At 40.5% G+C, this 17590-nt stretch overlaps 1 protein-coding gene across 1 annotated transcript; it reads right to left on the bottom strand.

The window, feature by feature from the left end:
- Positions 1–1359: 1359 nt before the first annotated feature.
- On the bottom strand, positions 1360–17194 carry si:dkey-43k4.5 (potassium voltage-gated channel subfamily S member 2). Its single transcript, XM_044183788.1, has 10 exons — positions 16940–17194; positions 10011–10187; positions 9712–9845; positions 9308–9472; positions 9011–9182; positions 8648–8731; positions 8375–8536; positions 7185–7268; positions 3056–3148; positions 1360–2348 (listed from the first exon to the last, which is right to left on the bottom strand). The coding sequence occupies exons 2-10, from the start codon at positions 10179–10181 to the stop codon at positions 1893–1895; spliced, it is 1521 nt and encodes a 506-aa protein (XP_044039723.1). The 5' UTR covers positions 10182–10187; positions 16940–17194; the 3' UTR covers positions 1360–1892.
- Between the last annotated feature and the right edge of the window lie 396 nt (positions 17195–17590).

Below are 17590 nucleotides of genomic sequence, written 5' to 3'. Positions count from 1 at the left end.
AAGTAGGGTTTTCAATGCAGGACTTTTACTTGATGTGTTTTTACAGCGTTGTATTGGTACTTTTACTCAAGTAAAAGATGTGAGTACTTTTTCCCCACCACTGCCAAATATGGTGTTATGTGAATCATAAATGAAGCACCAACAGAGTTTATATCAGCTCACAAGCCCTGGTATTTCTTTCTTTGCTGGAGTTTGGCACTTCTGCTCTTTTATTTTGCTTAATTTTGTTTTCTATTAGTTTTTTTTTAATAATCACCGTGTTGTTTGAATGGACACTGGACTTGAAATGAACCTGAGCAGAGTGCAGTAAAAGGTTTAAAACAAACAAAGGTCAGCAGATGAAAGTGAGAGAAACTAAATAAAATGAAAGACACGAGATGTGAGTTCAGGAAGACGAGTGTGTCAGCACAGCAGCTTGTAGCACACAGTGTCCGCAGTTTGGGGAATCATGGGTGATATTAAATGACAGTTTGACAGTTGTGATCCATTATCCAGTAAACACAGTGGACGTTTCACAAAGTCATCCTGTAAATGAACTCTGTGGCTCGACGCCACCGATGCCTCTTTCAGACAGAGCTGAAGCAGTCCAGGTGCTTCTCTGAAATACTGTAGACTATGTCCGTTATTAGTTTCACTATTTGGCTCAAATTTACAGGTTTCACTCTTCATAGAAATATATAAATATAAAATACTTAATGTATTTGCTCTTCTGTGCTGTAGGTGATAGTATTAGGTTCAGTGATGATTTTCTCCACATGTAGAATTTAGGATTCCTTTACTACGTTTTTTCTTTTCCCAGAGTGTCTGTCTGAAGTTCGGTACGTCAGCCGTATATTACAGCATTACTATTTTCAGCCGTGCTAGCAGTGCGGCTCTGTGGACGGCAATGTTGGTCGATGGGCCCACCACTTTGATCCAGGCTAAAATATCTCGACAACAATTGGAGAGATTGCTGTGAAATTTGGTTCAGACGTTCATGTTCCCCTCAGGATGAACTGTAATAACTCGGTGATCCCCTGACTTTTCATTTGGCGCCGTCATCAGGTCAAAATGTGTCCAAGATTTTGGACAAAACTAATGACATTCCCATCAGCCTGTACTTTGTGTTTACCGCTAATTAGCAAATGTTAGCATGCTAACACGCTAAACTAAGATGGTGACCATGATAAACATTACACCTGCTAAACATCAACATGTTAGCATTGACGTTGCGAGCATGTTAGCATGCTGATGTTAGCATTTAGATATGCAATTAGCATTGAGGTCAGTGCAGCAGTGTTTTTCCTTCATAAACAATTTAGTGTTGTTGCTCTTTAAGTATCTCTGTCCACTTCTTCCACAAAAGTACTTCTCACATTATTTCTTGATATTTTTTTATTCAGCTAACTTTATTTGCGCGCATGCTATTACACTTCAGTCCTGTTCAGTTCAGTGCAGTTCATCATTCCCACAGTACTGCAGACCTTTATGTTCAATTTGACCTTTTTTTCTGTCAGTGATTCATCACAGACATGTTTTTAATATGGAAACACATCCAACATCAGTGTGAACAAACCTCCATCCTGAAACACCGCACACGCACAGTGAGACCAAACGACAGCTGTTCATGTCAGAACAGCCCAAAGTTTTTAGTCCACCTCCCGCTTTTGTGTCAGACATTAGTCATTTACAATATGGCCCCTCTGCTGCTGCCTTCTTCTTCAGTCAAATTGTTTTGATGACGGCCATCGTCATACTACATTTGCGTGGCCTTGGATCAGATGAAAGTCAGGTTCATGATGAAACATGAATGTGGTCCAAATCAGAGCTGCAAACATCAGACTTCACACTGGTTTGAAACGTCAGGTCTAATCTCGAGGGTGAACGCAGCCTTCAGCAGGTTGAGCTCTCCCTCACAGGTGATGCAGCTCCTTCCTCCTCAGTATTGACGTGAAGGAAGAATGTTCCACGTAGCTATAATTGATTACACCTCCTTCATCTTCATAATCTATATCGTCCTCCTCGATATCATCGGTATCATCGTCGTCCAGACACCGGCTGTCCCCGTCCGATCCCTCTTCCTCGTCATCCTTGTCCTCCTCCGGCTCCTTCTCGCAGCTCATTCTCATCTTCCTGCGGTTGTTGTTCCTGACCGACGCCTCCAGAGCTTTCTGCCGGCGGTAGAAGTGGGAGAACTTGTTGAAGATGATGGTGATGGGCAGCGCCACCACCAGGGTGCCGCCCAGAATGCAGCCGCTGGCCGCCAGCTTCCCGGCCACCGTGACGGGCACCACGTCCCCGTAGCCCACCGTGGTCATGCTCACCGTCCCCCACCACCAGCAGGCCGGGATGGTGTCCAGACCCACATCCTGGAAACAGACGGCGGTGCTTTATATTTACGTGGTTACATATTTCAAATAAGGTTTTTACGCATCAACACATACATTCAAAATAAAAAAGGCCACGTGACGTTCATGTCAGAAAACGTGACTGCCTGAATAACAAAAGTTCTGCCATCGCTGAGCAATTCAGCAATAATTTACTCTTGTAACCAAACACATTATTACTTATATTATCAGTTCAATTCATCTCTTGCAAACAGATGTTGGAATTAAGTATAATAAATTAAATTAAATGAATTTTAAAGTAAATTAACATTTTTTTAATATTATGGCTAAAAAACTAATAATTGTGTCATGGCAGTAATACCATATTTTACTCTCTATGTCTGTGTGCACTGTTTTTTTATTTATATAATATATATATACTATTCATGAGTCACGCCAAAGACAAAAATGAATTACACTGTGATGGACAATAAACTTTCTGGATCTGAATCCAAATACCAATAATATCTAATCAATTTTCTAATGAATTACTTCTTGCACCCGTACCAAGATCAATTACCCAAGTATCATGTAAATAGGTTCGTGCGTGTTTGAGAAACAGCTTACAGACAAACAGACAGGAAGTATAACAAAACCTCACTGGCCGAAATGCGAATTAAAATTAATTAAGTACAGAGTAACGAGTCAAAGTGAGGCATCAGCTTCATCAAACATCAGTCAGAGTTTACCTCTTCATACTCAGCGGTGTAAGCGATACCAGAGAAGACGGACACTCCGACAGCCAGGTACAGCAGCAGGATGCCGACCTCACGGTAACTGTGCTGCAGATACAAGATGGAGGGAAGTTGTTAGAAACTTTAAATGGCTCCAGCTCAGGAACAGCGGGGGAATTAAAGCGTTGATGTCTGGAGCTCTCATCTTTTAACCCCGTTTACAGCTGCAAACCTCCATGTACCAGCTGTCAAATCCTCTGTGTATTTCCGATAAACCAAGTGAGGCCATAGTGGAGATGTTTGGTCGTCTTTATCGCACGACAAAAGTATCTAGAAAGTAAGACCACATTTCCTGTTGCTTCCTGTTGCACGACTTATTGTCTCTTTGGGTTTACTGGAGAGGAAAAACATGTTGGGAAACACTTTCTTTCTGTCTAGAAGAGCAGAGAAGAAGTACATTGAGATTTTGACTAAATTGTCCTGTAATTCACTCTGGGTACTCTCTAAAAGACACGATGTTTAGCACTAAACATTTCAGATTATTTTGTTTTATTTTGTTGTTTTCATTTCAAAGAGAAAGCAAAAACAGCAAACGTCAACATTTTTTATAAATTATTTATAAAATTTCGCTTTAGAGCGTTGAATTGAAATACTTCATACAATAGAGTTAGTGTGCAATTTTTGAATTATGTGATTTTACAACAATATGCATACACATTACACACATTTTTTACAAGGTAAACTTCCACCAGTAAAAAAAATATTTGCAAAAAAGGCCACAAAATAATAGACACAATAATAGCTCCAAACAATTTCTCCAAGCTGTGTTCATTTCTGCCTCAGTCATGCTGCTGCTGCACTTTCTCAATTATTACATTTTGACGTTTCTGTTTTAACCGGCGCAGCTTTTCTAGCCTTTACGGCGTTAGTTTAGGGGCCCGGGAGTCGAGTCAGTGAGTGAGGTCCACACACACAGGGAGAGACGAGACGAGACGAGAGACGTTCACACGGCTGTTTTAAAAAGAGAAACGTAGAAACAGCTTTTAATCGAGAACGGGCTCTTCCATGTTCAGTCTCCCCACAGGCAGTTCAAAGCCAGAATGTCTCATTTGTTCCCAGATCGTGGCGATTATTCAAAGCTAACTTAACAACTTAGTGTTTAAAAGGGACTTTTTGTTTTTTAAATGACCTATTAAAGATTACAAGATATTATTACTGGGTGACTGTTGACATTGAAATGAAATTATTCATCATTTATTTTGAAATTATGATATATTTATTATAAATTACTTTGGGAAATTGCAAAGCAAAAGGTTTTTAAATAGTATTTAAGTATGTATGTATTATTAACTGGGCTGTAAAATAAAGTGTTCCTTTGTTCACTCCCCTTTCACTGTAATTATAGTGTAGTTTTATAAAGTTTTGCATGTAGTTAGATATACAGGCTAAGCCTGCTGGTACCCTGTTTGTGCCTTATAATTATTCAATATTTACTGAGTAATTAAAAAAGTACTTACAGTGTAATTTAGTTCTCACTTGTACTCAGCAAGTATTTCATTGGTACCTCACATTTCCACAGTGTTTACACTGTAACTCACGAGCTGTAATCCGAAGCGTTTAGCTTTTTAAAACCTTATAAAATGTTGTATGTATATTGTGAAATCACATGATTTAACGATGATGCATACTAACTATTTCGTATGAATTATTTTACTTGATTTTGCAAAGCTTTTTGCTCTACGCTCTGAAGAAAGCACATTACTGCAGAATAAAATCTACGCTGTATAACCACCCTTCTAAAGTAATCCTGCAAATTCCTGTAATGTTTGTGTTTTGAACTGTATGTATGGAATTGAAATAAATAGAAAAGCAGGAGGAACATTAGCTGTAATTTAAAGTACAGTACCGTAATGCTTCACCTGCACAGATGAAGTACAGTACTGTCAGTGCCTTCAGAGTCCCAACATAAAAAACATTCCACTGATGGAGAAATGGCGTTCTTCCGGCAACAACCGGCATTAAAGTAAAATTCCCGACCGAATGAACCTGTTACTTTCTTTCTCTCAGTCTTTTCATCGGGTGACATTTCGCTTTTCTAAATATATTTATTGTGTTTTCGAGTTAAAGCTTCGTAACTGTACGGACATCAGCTGCGATTCAAACCCAGTCACTGTGTCCAGATTTGAAGTACTCTGGCTCAGACTTAAACTAATATCTTATGTTTGGGGTTTTACATTAGTTGATTTGCAGGGAAGAGACCAAAACAACTCTCCGTGTTTCACTCCTGATGCTGCTCACGAATCAGGAGGATTTATTAAAGTGCTACTTTAATCTAAATGTAAATATAATACATCCGAATCCAGTAAACCAGCAACATTTTAAAAACTAAAACTAATTATTTAAGACAGTGATTTATCCATTTGCATTAAAGTCATGCATACTGATGTTTTATACACAGACAGTGTTCTCCTCGGCCTCTGTTATGATAGATGAGATTGTCTCAGATACTTTACATCTCATGTCGAGGGAGGAGGCAGATGTAACCCAGTGGCAGCTGCACAGATCGTGGTAACTGATTCTGCGTCAGATACAACATCTCTGCTGGTGTAACTGATTCACTTCACATGGGATGGTACAGAGGAATGACATTAGATGTAACCACAAAACGTCTGACTGAACTGATTTGGCGTCAAAAGTCGTGACAAAGGAGAGAAGTCCTTTACTGTACGCAGACAATCCCTGTTTGTAGAAGTTAAAGTAAAAGACGACTTCAAATATAAATGTTGGCATCATGTAATCGAGCAAAATATCACTGCACACAGATGCCTTCAGAAATCCAGCCTGAATCTCACAATGTCATGGTTTTGGGTTTGTGTTTGGTTATTTCCTGTTTTATTTTGTAATATTCTGCCTCCCTCTTGTGTCTGGTGGTTTTGCTTCCTGTCTTTGATTGCTGTGATTGTTTTCACCTGTGTCAACTGGCTTCATCTGCGTCGTTGTCTCCCCTACCTGATCACAGGTTTCTTGTGTACCTTCGTTTATGGACTTTAGGATTTTGGTTTTTGTCGGCTCCCTGTTGGACCCTTTTTTTGACTGCCTGCCTGTAACCTGAGTGAGCGTCGTTCTTTTCATTAAAAACAGTTTGAATTGAACCTGCTCTGTCTGCATTTGGGTCCTCTTCCTGTTTCCCAGCGTGACACTTGAACGTGATACACAAGCGCAGTTTTCACTGCTTTAGTTTGGGAACCAACTGGGCCGAGCTATAAGTTCTCCAGCAGTCGTTCTCATGACAGCAATGAGCAGCACTTTTGAAATTAAACTGAGGATGTTTTGGTGTTTCTTCAAACACCTGAACATCATGAAACCACTAAAACTAGATGCTACAGAGGCACAACTCTGCATCCGCATGTCCTGTTCCTTCATTCCTTTGCCTCAAATGTATTCAGATGCCATTTACGCTCGCTGGTTTAGATGAAACCAAACAAACAAGTTTCCACAGTTGTCCAAATGCTTTTTGAGCATGAAAACCTGAAAAAAGAAAAACAATGATGGCTCTTTCAGAAGTAAAATCATCCAACCAGGTGCAGGAAGGATTCATAATGATGTCTCAGTCATCTATTAGTATTTTAAAGGCTTGTTCGCCTGTTTAGAAGATGCCTGCACCTGATCAAAAAGCATTTTGTCATATTTTTATACATAATAGATGCTGTCTCCAATGACTAATCAATAATGAATCACAAAACAAAATGATTGAGTATATTATGGAACATAAAGCACAAGGAAACACTATAGATGTTGCTGTACAATAGTTGTCTCAATGTTCAACTGTTTGTTATGTTCAATCGTCTTTTTTTGTCTCAAGCTGCCTGCAGCGTGGCCCTAAAGCCCAAACCCTCTGCAAATCGCTGAAAATCAAAACCACATCTTCAAAAAAAGCACAACAGCGTTTTTTTCCACCTTTAAATGTGTGTGTGACATATCAGCTCAGACGTACATCTGCTCACAACCCATCACCCAAAATGTCACAAACAAAATAAAATAAAAAATCAATCGCATTGTTTTTATTCTTCCCGAGAGGTTTCCACGGTTGGTGAATGTCACTGTGTGTCTGCCCCGAGTCAGAAAGTCAAATGTTCTGACTCACCCGAAGTGTCGCTCCCAGTGACCGCAGTCCTGTCGAGTGTCGGGCCAGCTTCAAAACCCTGAAGATCCTCATTAACCGGAACACCTGAGAGAGAGCGAGAGAGACATTTCAATCCATCTTTCTCATAAAAACCTTTAAAAAGAGTCTATACAAGTGGTAATTATTGGATAATGGCACACTGAATTTCCCTACATTTCCCAAGAATCTAAGTTAGTCATTTTAATGATGTCATCATTAGTCTGTCCCAATAAAAGTATTTGTGGTGACTGCCTCAGAGCCCAAATGCCCGTCAAGACCACGAGCGTGTGAAGGTTTATCAGAACTGACTGGGACAGGACTTGATTAATAAGGACATCACGCAAATAAAACACTGTACATGACACAATCCAGCTCAGAAGATGTGTTGGAACAAATAAATAGGATCAAACATAAATCAGATGACAATTAAAAGAAATGCACATTCAGAAGCTCAGAGGAGGAATACAATGAATAGGTCTACTGCATATACAGGAGACAACGTGATATTATTTTGAGTGGTTTCTGTCTGAAAACAATGGAACATATTTCTCTAAATCTTTTATAAAAGGGTATATCTAATATTCATGTTGTCAGATATGCGATGTCAGTCTCATTGAGAAGAACACATTGTTAATATTACGTGTGGCAATTCTGCCGTAACTTTGTAGTGTTTGGACGTGAATAATTACATTCACCGACTCCAACGTGACATGAACTTAAACTTCTTCATGTCTGTTGACTAATGTTGGTAAAACCAGCCTATAGGCGCACTTCTGCCAACAGCTGGACTGATGTGACTCGTGAATTGTGGGATACGCTTGGCTCTGAATACCGCTTCCAAGCAGTATTAGGAAAAGTGCGTATCGAGTGTTCTGCGTGTTGGTATTTGCATTTTTCTGCTGTGGGATGCACTTGTCTAGGTTTACTTTTTGTTTTACTGTATCTTTGACATTAAAGCAGACTGACTCAGTAACGTTACACAGCTATATCTGTAACAAAATATCATTAGCTGCTGATTATAACTGAACAAGTAGTAGAACCTCTGAGTGTGTTAAACCGACTATAAATTTAACTTTCCATTTGCACGGGAGAGAATTTGGTATTTTTTTCATTAAAATGTTTTACATAACTACATTTAATTTACATACAGTAACAAATAAAACATTCTAAACCTGTATGAGTCGTCCCAGGTCTCCCAGCTCAGACTCTGATCCCACAGTCATGTCAAAGACCAGGGTGATGTAGATGGGAGCCACAGACACCATGTCGATAATGTTCAGAGGGTGATGAAAGAACTTCTTCCTGTTCGGTGCAAGCAGCAGCCGCATCACCACCTCAAAGACAGAAAAACTACTCAGCATTTGTTTTTCAGTGTTTTCATTGATATCTCTGTACACTTCACCAGTATACCAGGACACACCATGCTTTGTTTTTATCTTCCTCACCTCGAAGGTGAACCAGCAGGTGCAGAACACCTCCAGAGCCTGCGTGGTCATGTCCTCGATCAACTTCCCCTCATCGTCAAACGTCTGAGAGAAAAGAGGAGAAAGATTAGAGCCTCTGGAGCGCCTTGGTGGCCGAATGGTTACAGCTTGAGCCACATGGCCCCTCTCTCTCCCTGTTTCCTGTCTACCTCTTCACCTGTCACTATCAAAGGAATACAAAATATATAACCACAAAAAAAAAATTATTGCAAACCTCTGACTCCTGATAGTCTGCTAATATGTTCTGGACTAAAATCGTCACATGAATACTGAGTGTATGCCATTTAGCCTGGCTTCATAATCTTTCCAGCTCTCCGTACCGACCTGATACTCTGGGATGCTGTTAATGCACATGGTGGCGATGGACGTGAGCACCACCATGATGGAGAGCAGACTGAAGAGCTTGCTGGGGATGGAGTATCCTGGGTTCTCCAGCGTCAACCACAGACACTTCCTGATGTTCCCATAACGCACCTCCTGGAAATGCCGCATGTCTCTGTGAGGACGGAGGAAGACAATGAGTTAACGATTAACAGAGAGCGTCACAATCGGAGGGATGCGAGTGGGGCTGCATGATTACTGAGAATGCTTTAGATTTCAAAGGGCTCCGCGGTCTTTTACCTGTTTAAGTCAGATATCTCGTCCACAGATGTGTCGATGCTGCTGACCTCGCTATCGTCGTCCCAGCTGCGATGGCGGCTGCTCTCCAGCTTGCGGTCATGGTAACGGTAACTGCAGCAACTGTCCAGGAAGAACTCATTGATGCCCCAGTACTCTATCTCCTGACTGTGTGGGAAACATAAGGCAAATCAGACTCTTTTTTTTAAACAGTAGAAATGACAAACACGTCAAACTGACTGAGCATTTACGGATTACAGTGCTGGTATGAAAGCAGCTTAATTATTTACTCATTTTCACTCACAGAAACTAATGATACAGCGACAAATTGTGACTTAAATGAACGTAATTGAATTCAAGTTTGTCTGTGAGGCAGGAAGACGGCGTTAAACGTCAGACAGACGGACCTGAAGGAGAAGACACACAGCTCCTCCATGATGTGAAGTTTGCCCGTCTGGTAAAAGTGGAGGACGTAAGGGAACAGGCTGGGATTCCTATCAAAATAAAACTCCTTCTGCTGCACGTCATAGTCATCACACACCTACAGAGAGAGGAGGAGAGGGAGGGGCAAAGGAAAAATTCTGAGTAAAAAAAGGAAGTGAACATTTCATAGTGTCTGAAGACAAATAATAAAATAATTTTAACTCCTTATTTTTGGAACCAAACTCCAGCGAGAGAGATGCAAAAATGACACCAGCTGACCCACCTGCAGTATATCTTCCTCTGAGTCACACGCCAGCAGTTTTCCCAGTCTGGTGTCCGGGAATTTCTTCAGCGTGCTGGAACAGAGGCTCCTCTTCAGACCTCCGACGTTCACGTGGACGAGACCCTCGTCAGAGTCCTGGTGGACCCAGCTGGGCAGACTCTCCTTCACCATGGTTACCTGGTAGAGACACAATAGAGATGAGTATGGAAATAGAGGTAGCGCGGATAAAGCAAAAAAACAAAACAAACAACAGCATTGTTTCACATTTTATAGAGGGATCTTTTATTTTTCAGACATTTAAGCTTTTAAAGAAAGGGTTTGGTACATGGCAGCAGGTAGATGTTACCATCATTTCAGGATTAAGGTGCCAGTATGCTTCATCATCATTGGTCAGCTGTGTGGAGGTGAGAAGGGAGCCAGGGTTTGAACTAGTCGCTCATTCTTTTCACAACTATTCATGTCAGAGTGCATCACTGTGAATGCCTTCCATGAGAGACTGTCTGAAAATGCGTGCACATATTTAAACGATATTGTGTTTCTCCCCGCTCTATGGCGGCCGGCTTTTCACCCTGCCTTCCAGTGTGGCCGCCCGGAACAACTATGAACTCTTTTGATGTCGGACAACACGTCGTATGAACCACTTCTTTTCAAGCATGACCCGACCCTTACAGGAGTAGACACTGTTACAAGACATGGTGTAGGAAATAAAAAACAAGTTAAATGAATACAAGTAAGTGGCACATACAGAAGTGAGTCCACAATCAAATTAACCTGTTAAATTCACAGGAGGTTTTTAGCTGATTGAAATCTAAACAGGCACTTTGTCGATTTTTGTATATTTCCCAAAAAAGTGGAAGGTGGAGGAAGCACCATCTTTCAAAGTACCTTTTTTTGAAAACTATATATTTTTAGGGCATTTTATTCCTTTATTAAATAGTGATTGTGGAGAAATGACAGGAAACGAGGGAGAGACAGATGCAGCAAAGGTCTCCGGCTGGATTCAACCCGGGGACGTAGAGGTTCATGGTCCACATCTTAAAGAATAGGTTCACAATTTTTTAAGTCTCTCTTAAAACAATAATCAGGGGCCCACATGAACACTGAAACAGGTTTGCTTGCTATAATCATTCCTTCTGGCCATTAAAAGATCTCTGTCCAATGCGTTTCCAATGGACGTGATGGGGAACAAAATCCACAATCCTCATTCTGTGTATATATTTTATACAGTTTATATGAAGTTAATACGAGGTTTAAACAGTCTGTGTTCCTTCCAACGTTAGTCGTTTCAGTAGGAAATTCATGCTTTTTGTTACTGTCCCTCCACTGTGTCTCATCAACGAAACACAAAGAGGGAATTTCATTTTAAAAAGGCTGTAACTTTGGAAGATGTCGGCTTCATTTGTCTAACTCAAAACTGTTTTATTTATCGACGTGGGGCATTTTGAGGACATGTAAGATTAATTTACACAAGAGCTGCCTTATACTGTATACAGTAACCACACTGAGTAATGAGTTAGAGTAACACTGAAATGAAAAATAATCTTTTCCCTTTCTACTATAGCTCATTCAAACTTTGTCACATCGTACACTTATTTGATCATTTTAACAAAAACAATGTCTTAAGTTGAGTCAGAAAATCTTTAGAGGTGTTGTGTACCAAAATGTAAAGCTGGCGATATTTTTTCTTATTGTCTCTTACTGTCCCATAAAAAGACTAAAACTAACATTGAACTGCTCCTACTAACAAGTATTGTGTGTGTATTCATATATCTTCTTCCTCTGAGCCACAGAGCTCCATTGTTGTTATTAAAAACACATCAGCGAGCCGCTCTGTTGCACTGGGTGACATGTTCCTTCATCACCATGAACACACACACTGTAGTTTATTCTGACTCAGTCCCACACACACCGTCCTGCTGCCCCAAACACTCACTACAGCACCAAATGTGGATTCATCCGCCGCTGAAAATAGTCCCCAACAAATGCACTGTTTTCTCCTGTTTGTTTGATAAAAACTACAGCAGCTGTTTCAGGAAATTACTGAGCCTTTTTTAAAAATTATATTACACTGAGGACCTCCCCTCCCCTGATGCAGAATGGGTGCAGACGAGGTAGACTCGCAGCGCTGGAAGGCAAGTCCAGAGGAGTTACCTCTCCCACATCAGAGGGCCGGATTGGGGTGTAGGACTGCGAGAGGCTCAAGGATTCAAAGTCCTTTCCGGTCTTCTTTCTCACTTTTATTTCTGTGGCAGGGGATTGGCCAGCACTACATCATCATCATCGCTGTATTTGACATTGCTGTGTGTGGAAGTATGCTATTGTTTGTTGTTATTGTCCTGTGTGTCTTTATTTATTTGTTTAATTGATCTGTTTTTTCTTTCTTTCGTTGTTCTGTCTGTCCCAAGCACTGTCTCGGTTTTTATACTTTCCATACTTTCACATTAATACTGGCGGTTGTCCTATCACCAGATATTTGTCACATGCGTGCTTGTAAATGATTGTTATCTCAAAAATGTTAATCATAAAAACTTTGTGAGGAGGTTTCTAAATATTTAGATCTTCAGTAGGTGGTTGGAGCTGAGAGCTACATACAGGAAGTGAGAAAGTATTGAGGGACGGACTAACACGTTGTTGCTTTTGGTCTTTCTGTGGGATTTGGTGACAATAACAAAAATATGGAACGACACCAGCCTCATCTTTTTACTACCGATTTGGAGTATTTGACATCGAACGTGCAGCTTTGTTTTGAACATGGTTTTTGACTGGAATGTGCCTGGATGTTATTCAGACGTCGCCCTCTCTGTTTTCTTCATCTCGAGCTGAGTCGGCAATCACCAAAACCCCCATGAAGACTTTCTGACAAGGAGGAGCTTTTTTGTGATGTAGGCACCCTCATTTTATCTACTCTGCTAAATGCACTTCTGAGTCCAGATGCCCAGACTCTAATTTGATGTACCAGACATTTTAATTCTAAAACTACTAAACACAATGTGCATTGGTTGAGAGCCAAAAGGCTTTAACTGGATTTTAGATCTTTGCAGAATGAATATAAGTCTCCATGTTTGAATGTTTTCTGTGTGCATGTGTAACAAGCCATAATACAGATTTTAACGAGATTAAACGAGAGTTCTGCTCAGAAACACTTAAATCATCATTTACTTCCTATCAACATTAACCATGGGTGCAAGGAACTTGTCTCCATGTGATCCAGTAAAAAATAAAAAACACACATAGATGCAGCTAAAACAGAAACTAACTCCCACGCATGCTCATCTACTGTACTCTCCGTACAAACACCCACATAGTGTACACACTTTGACAATAAAATTACACTATGAAATCACTCAACAGATGAATAAATCACAAAGTTCACATCAAACTCTAAAACTGTGGAAAGACTATCATACACTGAAAGTACCATGTGAAGTTTTTAGTCGCTCTCAAATGTCCCCACTGTTGCCTAAAATATTCTTTTACAGTACAAAGTTAATATTACTGCCAGGAAACATAATTGAGTCCAGTTCAGTTGGCAAATGTTGGTTTAATATTGCTAAGCAACAGGTGAAGTTTCAGGGAATGAAGATGATATCTGGATCGTCATTAGTTTTAGTTCTTTGTGTCTGATCAGCAGCTGATCCACATGTAGCGCTCACTCTAACAGGACTGAGGGGATTCGTCCGTTTGGAGGCAGCAGTAAGTGCCCTGCTTTGGGTAAAGTGTAGCTGTAATGTAATGTAATAATGTTACACAGTCTCTAATTGCAGAGTGTAGGAAATGGCCTGAGGAATCCCAGACAGGTGTTAACCTAATGCGGACTTAATGGTGTTTTAACCAGAGCAGTCTGACTTCATCTGTCTCTGAATCTTTCACTCTCTCCCTGCTGGTATTTAATCGGGTTTTTCTCTCTTCACTTCAGTGATTTATGGACACATGAAGTGCATACAGTTAACTGTGGCAGCCGGAATCTGTCTTCATGGAGGTGGGCGGTGGGTGTGTATGTGGGAAGCATGTTAGCATTTATAAACGCCAGTGGTGGATAGTAACTAAGTACATTTACCCAAGTGCTGTATTTAAGTGCAGTTTTGAGATACTTGTACTTTACTTGAGTATTTCCATTTTATTCTTACTGTATACTTCTACTCCACCACATTTCAGAGGGAAATAAACGTAGTGAAGAAGTGTAGCCATAGTTACTAGTTACTTTGAGGATCAATGTTTTATGATTAACTTCCCAAATATGATGCAATGTTATAGACTGAACTACAAAACAGTATATAAACTAGTTCAAATCAGCTCCAACCTGCTTTACAGTAATAAAAACACAAGTTATACTAGTCCAATAATATAACACTGACATTCTTCTGCCTAATGAGTACTTTTACTTCTGATACTTTATGTACATTTTGCTGCTCATGATTTTGTACATAAGTAAAATCATGAATGCAAGACTTTCACTCGTAATGGAGCATTTATTGTATATAGCGTGGTATTACTACTTTTACTTAAACCTGCAGTAACTGATGTTTGGCCACTTGGGGGCAACGGAAACAACGCTGTGAACGCAACATTAACATATCATCAGCTTTTAAGTTGATTTGTTAGCAAACAGTTTCTTATTTACAGTTACGGAGCAACACGATCCTTCATTAGGAGTCGTGTTTGTGTCACCTGATGAATGTCAGTCCTTGTGTAATGTATTCTCTCTGTCAGCTCTGTGTTTGGTCTCCACCACCTCCTGAGGGAAACATCTGGCTCTTTAGCTGCTAGATGCTCCACTATGTTCACCAGCTAGTGTCTAACTGTGTCTGTCTGCTGTTTGCTGCTGAGCAGGTAGTGTACAGCGGCTTTTTACAGCTTTTTCCTCTGAAAACGACGCTCTGAGAGCTGAGAGGGAACCAGAACAGTAAAGTTGCAGCCGGACAGATAAAAAATGAGCTGAAGCTCACTATGAAGCTCCGTAAAGCCGAGGGGATGATTCTCTGTAGGTTCATCACTACCAGAGACACATTAATACATTGTTATTGAAAATATATTGATTATAGCCGCTATAAGTAAAATCTCAATGCTTCCTCCACCACTGATAAATGCTTTTCCAAAACCTAAAGATGTAAATTTTGAGTCCAAAAATGTGATTTACAGAGGCGCAAGTCAATCTTAGTTTTACAAACAAGCAGCATTTCAGTGGCATCTTGTTTGTGGAATTCAATATATCTGCATTTGAATATTCAGATGGGACACATCTTGAGCAGGGCAGTTTGAAGTGGGTGGGATGGATTATGGAACAACGGGCCTCTGGACACAGACATGCAAAAGGCCCCCCTCCCCTCCTGCACAGGAGCGAGACACCCAGACTGAAAGTTTGTGTCTCTTTGTGGTCGTTTTGCGTCTCGTTCTACAGCTTTCATCCGGCCCGTAGGCCCACTCAGTGATCCACCCACGATACTAATAATCCAGCCCCTGGAATCTGTGTGTAACGCTGTGGGGTTTAAGAGTCAACCGTCGTTCAGTCAAGACTAGTTCTTGAGTCTGACAACTTGGACTTGTCCCAGTTTTAGTTCTTGTTTCAGTTTGGACTAACAGTCCCAGCCAATATTAGATCCATTAAGCCTCAGACTTCTCCGGAGTCAAAGTCCATTGATTATTTAGACGGTGCAGGTTTAGTTCCGATCTCCTGGAGGAAAGTATATTATCTGATGACTGGTAAAAGTACAATGAGTCACGTGAAGCAACATTTTGGCCAAACATACAGTGGAGGTTATTGCAAACGTGTCAGCAAGCCACCATAAAACACACATTGTGAGCCGGCGGCAGTAATGCACCATAAAAGGTGTAATGCACCAATAAATGAGGAGGAGAAGAAGATCACATGCTGATGTAAACATCGCACATTAAAAAACCTTTTATAAAGCTTCTCAAATATTTCATGAGGTATGAATTATGGATTCGTAATGTTTGTGAGGACACACAAAATGCCTTCTGGTGAGAAAAGCTAAACCATGTTTATGCAACAAAATAACCTAAGCTCAAAGGTGTACTTACTAGCTTTCAGAGCTTTCAGCCACACCCCACGTTCTTCATTCATTCTAAAAGCTACTAAGTCTTTGAGTTTAGATTATTTTGTTATATATACTGTTCCCAAAGGTCAAGAATGAACCTGAGCTCCATTTGTTTAGGATGAAAACTCCCCAGGAAACTTTTTGAGTATTATTTTTACATTTGGAAAGACATCCAGACTCTTTCCCGGCTATTTTTTGTCCTAAATCTTGTCTTTGAGTTGGTCTCTGCTCAGTCTTATCTCAGCGCTGACTAAAGTCTTGACTGACAGATCTACTGGGATTTCTTCCCTACATGTGCATGTGACAAATACAGGTCTTGAATCTTAAATATAGTTATGATCTGTATTGGTAAAACCGAAGATGTTGCTGTTGGTCACCTGCTCCACAGTGGCCAGAAATGTGAATAATATGTTAAAATCTGAGTTTTATGGTGACGGAAATGTTGTCAAAATGGGTGTTTTTCTTTTTTAATAACTATCCCCTTTTTTATTTTGTACATGCACCACACAAAAGGGAAAGAGAGTAAATACCAGTGTGACATTGTGGCTCTCTCTCTCTGTCTATAATTACATGAGGGGCCCATGCTGAGCTCTCAAGGTGGGGGGGGGGGGGGAGAATATGTGCCATGCTGCACATACAGAAATAAAGTTGATCTATAATTCAGCACAAGGAAGCGCTGCGGCCTGAAATCACAGCGGTGGAAAAATGCACCTCCGATAACAAACTCTCTCAAACACGTTCGTGCAAAGTGAATCAGTGAACCGCAACAACACAGTGAAACTTCACATAACCACGGTAAACCGGTGCAAGTGTAAGTCTATTTATAAAGACTACAGGATTCAGTGTTACATTAAGAAAAGTATTGCGTCTTACCTGTGAGTTTGGTCACGACGCTCTTTCATCAGCATCCTCCTCAGATGTCAGATTCACCCCATGATGCGCTTACAAGTTTAATACTTCCTGAAGAGGACTAAACTGAAACACACACGGATGCTGAGAGAAGACCGCGAGCTTCTTCTGCTAAAAACTTCCCCCTCCCGCGTGCCTGTAACAATAAAGTGATGAGAGGAGACAACAGAGTCCGCTGTGGGCGCGCAGGTTTCCTCCATCTGAGCCGCCGTTGGTCTGTCTTCTCTCAGAGGCAGTCTTCGGCTTTTTCCGTCACATTCCGGAACAGCATCGCATCTCCGAATGAGAAATACTTTTCACACACTGTACCTGGACAGGGTTGTTTTTATGATGTTGTTGTGTGCACTCAGTGGTTAATTTAGAGCAAGTTTAATTATATTTTTTAAAGTGTTTATTTTTTTTACAGATCCACAGAGACTCAGTCTGCTGTGGTCAATAATAAGTTAAAGTGGCCTCGTGGTTCTTAGTGGGATTGTATATTTCCTTTGGCATCTCTGTAATATTCCTGCTATCTCACAAGTGGGATTTTAAAGAGTGTGTATGTGTGGTCCTTAATGAAATTTTGTGAAATCTCGGGTGTCATTTAATGAACTCATGCTTTTTTTTTAAATGACT

The sequence above is a fragment of the Siniperca chuatsi genome, linkage group LG2, assembly GCF_020085105.1.
Source record: "Siniperca chuatsi isolate FFG_IHB_CAS linkage group LG2, ASM2008510v1, whole genome shotgun sequence".
Classification (NCBI taxonomy): Eukaryota; Metazoa; Chordata; class Actinopteri; order Centrarchiformes; family Sinipercidae; genus Siniperca; species Siniperca chuatsi.
Note: the sequence above shows the minus strand (reverse complement) of the source record. Positions and strands in the feature narration are given on the sequence as shown.

What these genes read in the sequence shown, in the direction of transcription:
- si:dkey-43k4.5 (XM_044183788.1), bottom strand. Translation starts at nt 10,181, where the DNA reads ATGGTGAAGGAGAGTCTGCCCAGCTGGGTCCACCAGGACTCTGACGAG. An exon ending in CCTGCTGGTTCACCTTCGAG is followed by an intron (nt 8,537 to 8,647) that starts GTGAGGAAGATA and finishes TCTGTCTTTGAG; the next exon opens with GTGGTGATGCGGCTGCTGCT. An exon ending in ACCTGGGACGACTCATACAG is followed by an intron (nt 7,269 to 8,374) that starts GTTTAGAATGTT and finishes GCTCTCTCTCAG; the next exon opens with GTGTTCCGGTTAATGAGGAT.